This window comes from Silurus aristotelis, assembly GCF_946808225.1.
Source record: "Silurus aristotelis genome assembly, chromosome: 17".
NCBI lineage: Eukaryota > Metazoa > Chordata > Actinopteri > Siluriformes > Siluridae > Silurus > Silurus aristotelis.
Window position 1 is genome coordinate 9,238,806 of NC_139590.1, and position 5,876 is coordinate 9,244,681.

Consider the following 5,876-nt stretch of genomic DNA (forward strand, 5'->3'; position numbering starts at 1 on the left):
TGGGAAACACAGGAAATTCCCATCTATCGCAATCACACTTTACAACCAAAGTTAAGAGGATAAAGTTGAAAAACCCTGGTGTGTTTATCTGAGAAGCCACTTGACGACTTTGATTTAAGGAAAGGTCCAGGACAACATCGTCTTTAACAGGAACATGCATCATACATTAGTCTAGTGCGAGTCGTGTCCAAGTACCTTTCTGCAGCTTTCACCCAAAACGTGCACACATCCACATAGAAAATATGTTTACACATGTTTTTACACATATTCTTATAATAATATTTAAAAAAAAAGATGAAAATTATGGACAATAAATTAACAGAATAATAAATATAAATGAAGCAGAACAAAATCGAATTATGTGCATTCATCCTAAAAAAACAACCACACTGTGGCTCATGAGATTATTTCTTAGTGCAGTGTTACTGTACCGAAGATTCATTCCCATCATTGCTCAACCAACCCTCCCCCTCCCCCAACCATTCTAGTAAGTCCCTGCATATAAATTATTCACAATTTTCCTGTTATAGTACCATTAGGCACTTTGTACTACTCATAGTTATCATTTCTCCCTCGATCCATGCTCAGTCCTTGTACACAGTCTGCTGTCCGTGCCCTCTTTCGTCATGCATAATATGTCTCCGAACATGGATCCTTCTTACACGTCTGTCTCCACCCCCCACCCCAGCCCCATCTTCCTCTGACTGACCCACCCCTGGAGACGAGATACCACCCGAGTCCAATAAACCCATGCCTCCAGAGCCCCGACCGTTCTCATAGATTAGTATGTTTAGGGTTTCTTCAAAAATGCGTGCCTCTGGAAACTCCACCTATGAAAAGTGAAAATATACAAATATATTAGATTAAATAAAAAAAAATAAAAAAACTTTCAATAGACAATTTACTAATGTATAGTATGTATGGTTTGCTTACTTTGGTCTGTTTCTTTTCAGTGGCATATACGATAGAGGTACAGCAAACCTCAGCGATTTTGCGTCCCTCTCCATAGAAGGACCAGCAGCAGATTTCATCTCCCAGCACGTCTTTAATGAAAAGCACTCTACCGTTAAAGCGCAGCCCCAGTTTATCGAACAACTCAATGTTCTTCAGCAAGTTGTCATCGGAGTTACTGGAGAAGCAAAAGAAATAGTGTGCACCAAAATCAAACATACTACATGGAAAGTTCAGGCATCCAGGGCATGGTGAATTTTCATATTCCCTTGTCTTAATACCTAAGCATGAAGCCATTTTGTCACTTGGCCAACGTACTTCATGAAACTTGTTGAATGCAACTCCAAAACTGATGAGCGATTGACCTTGAAGCTGGTACAAAGTGTTGTATTGCTTGCATTTTGGTCTCTGCAATTTAAGAAGTATGCGGCAGGTACCTTTATTTCTAATGAAACTGACATTATTTTCGCATTTCTGAAGTTTTTTAGTCATATGGGCAGCGTCACCCTCTTTTGTAGTGCCAGAAAGCTTTACACAACGAAAATAAAATAGGCTACAACCAATTGATCTGTGAAACAATGGATAAAATAATAAAGGACTATTTTAGGTGAACGTGATTTTAAAAACGTGATTTTAAAAATTTCTCGGAATTGCGAGAAATAAAGCCAAAATAAGGCAATTTTTTTTTTTTATGTGGCAGAAACGGGCTTCCATGGACTTCTGTCCCCAGATAGCTCTGAGATTATCAGGATTTTGGTTGGTTATCCAAGTGTTCTCAAAATAAGCACCTTTTTATTATTTGTGTTTACAGCTTTATTAACATTTATGTTTTGTATGATGACATTGTAAAAAAAAAATAAAAAAAATAGCATGTATGTGCTGACAGTACCTGGTATAGGAATATTTATTGTTCCCCCTGTTATTCTGCAATTTCACCACAGGCTGAAACAGAATGAAAAACATTATTATTATTTTTTTTTTTAAGAAATGATTCAATAAGATTAACATATCTTTATAAGCACATGTATCTGGATGCCCGCATGCCTACAATGGCAAACAAATTTCTCTCACCTTCTTGCAGGTGGCGATCATCCGCTGTTCCTCCTTGGCAGAAGTGATCATGGGGATGCGACAGCCTCCCTCATAAACTTCGCTGCGTTTCTACAGGATGAAAAAAATTGTTCACACCTTGAGAGAGACCTAATATCTGTTAATAAAAGGAGAATTGATGTAAGTCATGTGTAAATCATGATGTAGAACAATACATTAGGCCACTTTTTCTTAATTTAAGAATATTATTTCCCAACATTTCCCACACGCTGGCAACATAAAAACAAATATTGAACTGGCTTTCAGAGCAAAGAGAGAACTACAGTAGGCTCCGAAGGTATAATTAATTCATTGCTATTGCATGTACTAAATATGGTCATGTGGATATCTGACCATTGCACTCACTCATGTGCCAACAGCAAAACCATAGGCATTAGTGTGTGTCTTTTCGCGTTGCTATTATAATAAGCGCCACTTTCCTAGCTGCACAATCTGATTACACCATGTGGTACATTCAACACTTTTTTATTCTGTAATTATAGCATTGGCATTTAGTTGTCCAAATAGGCATACCTGCAGTGTGGAAAGGCAGTGCTGGATAAGACCCTGCAGTCTATAGTACTGAGCTTCCTTCAGTACCTCCTCCAGCTCCCTCTGGCTCTCTGGGAGTGGCACTGTGCCATCCCGTAGAAAGTTCAGTACAAGGGAGAAATGCCGACCACATCTGTCCAACACCACCCAGCCTGGAGATAAAGAAGATGCTTTGATTACTTTCAGCTAAATAACTGCTGCGTTGTGTACAGTGAAACAGTCACGTTCTTTTTGTTGCCGAGGAACAAGGCTCTTTTCTATTTTCAGTCGGGAACCCTGTTTAGTTAAAGAGTAAATGCAAAACAAAATTGTAATTCCAAGATGATTCACACAACCAGTGGCAAAATGAGACCTAGAAAAATGAAGCCATTAACTTGTAACTTCTCATAAATGTATAGTTAATTAATTAGCATTTTATATTATCCCTCAATGTGCTTTATCATACATATCTTACACTGGTTTGGGTCTTTAAGGCTAAAATCACAAGTAAAAAACAAAACATTTTATAGCGCTTATACTGAAATTATTGGCAATCAGTGCAATCAGTAGTTGTATCAATCAGAAGTATGTGGTTAACTTAAACTCACATTGTAAATCTGAAATTCAATGTTTAACGCAGGTCTTCCCAAAAGCTTTGTAGAACTGACCTGAATTTTCTACAACCACAAATCATGACCACCTTAATCCTTTTATTCTAGATTGCAATCTGTAACATATGAACATTGTATAATGTCAAGAACATACATGTGTATAACCTAAGAAAAAAAACGATTTATAGGACGATGTAATGCAAAAAAAAAAAAAAAAAAAAAAAAAAAACAAGGAGTTGCCTGGTTTTACACATTATTTTCCAGGTATGTGAAGAGGTAGCAGGAAATCAACACACTGTTCACACTGGTGTGCATTCCTAATGTTTATAATTTGTACAGAGATTAAAATATAAAAGGTTAAAGATATACAAAGATATCTCCCTCCAAATCGTAAAACGATATTTCATGAGCAGTGCACACTGACTCGATATTTCATGAGCAGTGCACACTGACTCGCGTTTATAAAACGCTTCCAACGTGAATATTGCCATAGGGTGTGTCTTAATTCAACACCTTACATTTAAAATGACATTTTACGGCATTTCGCAGATGCCATTATCCAGAGCAACTTACAATTCTCTCATTTATACAACTTGTTGAGAGTTGCTCAGGTGACCATCAGAGGTAGTTTGGTGGTGGACAGATTTGAACTCACAACCTTCTAATCAGAAGCCCAACATATTAACTACTAAAAAAATTATTTACTAATTTAAAAAATCCTGATTAACAGCCTGAATTCAATATGTTGTTAAAACAATCCAAATAAAACCTGGTTATCATTCTCATTGACACGGTTTAGAAGTAGGGCAAAAAAGTGTCTATTTTCACTGTTACTGCATCACATTAAAATGGTACAAATAAGAAAATATTTTACCTTCAGGATCGATGGTGGCTTCCACACTTCCATCACAAATCCTCCTAAGCATGCTGTCCTCTTTGCTGAGGGTCTGGACTGTGGTGTAATGCAGAGATCCACCAACATTCAGCTTTACGTACTTACTGCCAGCCAGACCTGGTCCTGTTTTCTTCTCGACACCGTGGCTGGGGGATGGAGGGTCACAGCTGGCCTCTGGCACCACATTCCCACCAGAAGCTTCGGCAGACATCAGGAGAAAAGCAGTGCAACTCTTCACGTGTACTGCCTACATATGAAACATAGTTGATCAGATATTTTACAGAGCAGTTTTAACATTAACTGTACTCCAGTGCTAAACAAAAGAGCTCGGCCAATAACAGCTTGTCAAAGCATCAGGAACATGAATAAGAAGCACAAATAACGTCACCGCCCAGGATATAACGTAATATAAAAACAAGCCTGAGTCATTCTGCTGCTATTCTCAGTAAGCAGAAATGCATATGAAACCCACAGTAGTCTCAGATGTTACTCAGAGAGCCACTGTGCAGTCAGATTCGCTGTTCCTCGGGCTTTCGTATTTAATCTTTTATCATTTAATACCCGTTTCCACCCTGAAATCAAATGAGGCCATTCGGGACAGATGGCGAGACAGTGACAGGTCTCATGCAGTGGCAGATTATCCTATATGATCATGATAGCTGCTCCTATTATTTGAATATTACAGTTATCTCTTATATTCAGTTATCTTATAATAATTCCGCGTCCCGTATGAAAACATAGGAGCGAACAATTAAATAAAGAACGAAACACCAACGATCAAGCACTAGGCGCACAATGCTAGTTTTTTATGCTAGTTTACTTTCAATCTGTGGCTAATGATGTTGACAGTTAATAGATGTCATGGAAGAACCAAATACTTACCGAGCTGCTTCTCGGAATAAGCGCCCTAAAGCACAATCACAATTAAACGATAAATTCACATTAATGTTTCTATACGATACGGATTTGAAATAACGCGTTTTATTTGGCGTCAGCACTCAGGTTTTATTCGCTTCCTATCGTTCACTTTCCGTGTGGGGCTGACAAAGTCAAAACCTGATTGGTCAAAACGCAGATCTGTCACACTTTTTAGTCCCGCCTTTCCCCGAATGACATGCGCAATCGCTCCGTATAGTGCAGCATACTAGCGTACTAATGAGTACTCCAGAAAAGAGTGCATGGCAAATATGGACGCTGTAGGTTGCGTACTTGTTAGATACACTTGGTAGTACGGTAGTGCGCGGCTTGGGCGTAGGCCTGTGTGATGCAGGTGCACGCTGAGCGGGGGCAGAAATTCAACCAATCACGATGGCTGATTTATACAGGTCACTGTTTTGTTTTTATTCTGCAACACGGGAGGGTTACAGCTTAAATAAGGTTTTACTGTCAATTTGGAACAGTATTAATGTAACCAATTTCAGTAACATGCTGTCTGTATACATTATAAATCATCTTGGTCAGATTTTATGTGAATCTAGTGCCTTTCCCTGAAACACTGAATGTGAATTGGGACAACACCCTGAATGGAACACCAATCCACCACACAATGCACATACACTGTACACCGACCTTGAGAATTGTAACTTAGTCTGTCTGCTGGGGGAAGGTTGGAGAAAACCCAAAAACCTGAAGGAAGCACTGACAAATACATAACAACCATGCATAAAAATTATTTTAAAGCTAAATATTATAATAGGACTGGATACGATTTCATGACTCTGAGTGCTATAATGTGTTTTTGTTGTTGTAGTGTTGGTTTTCTTGACCACTTGAGCAACAAAAAAGACAAAAAGACTTCA

The 5,876-nt window shown here is 38.5% G+C and overlaps 1 protein-coding gene across 1 annotated transcript; it reads right to left on the reverse strand.

Moving 5' to 3' along the window:
• Positions 1-60: 60 nt before the first annotated feature.
• On the reverse strand, positions 61-5,140 carry kctd13 (potassium channel tetramerization domain containing 13). Its single transcript, XM_083566280.1, has 7 exons — positions 4,960-5,140; positions 4,057-4,324; positions 2,575-2,744; positions 2,023-2,112; positions 1,841-1,893; positions 934-1,129; positions 61-830 (listed from the first exon to the last, which is right to left on the reverse strand). Exons 2-7 carry the CDS (start codon positions 4,286-4,288, stop codon positions 585-587), a joined length of 987 nt encoding a protein of 328 aa, XP_083422406.1. The 5' UTR covers positions 4,289-4,324; positions 4,960-5,140; the 3' UTR covers positions 61-584.
• Between the last annotated feature and the right edge of the window lie 736 nt (positions 5,141-5,876).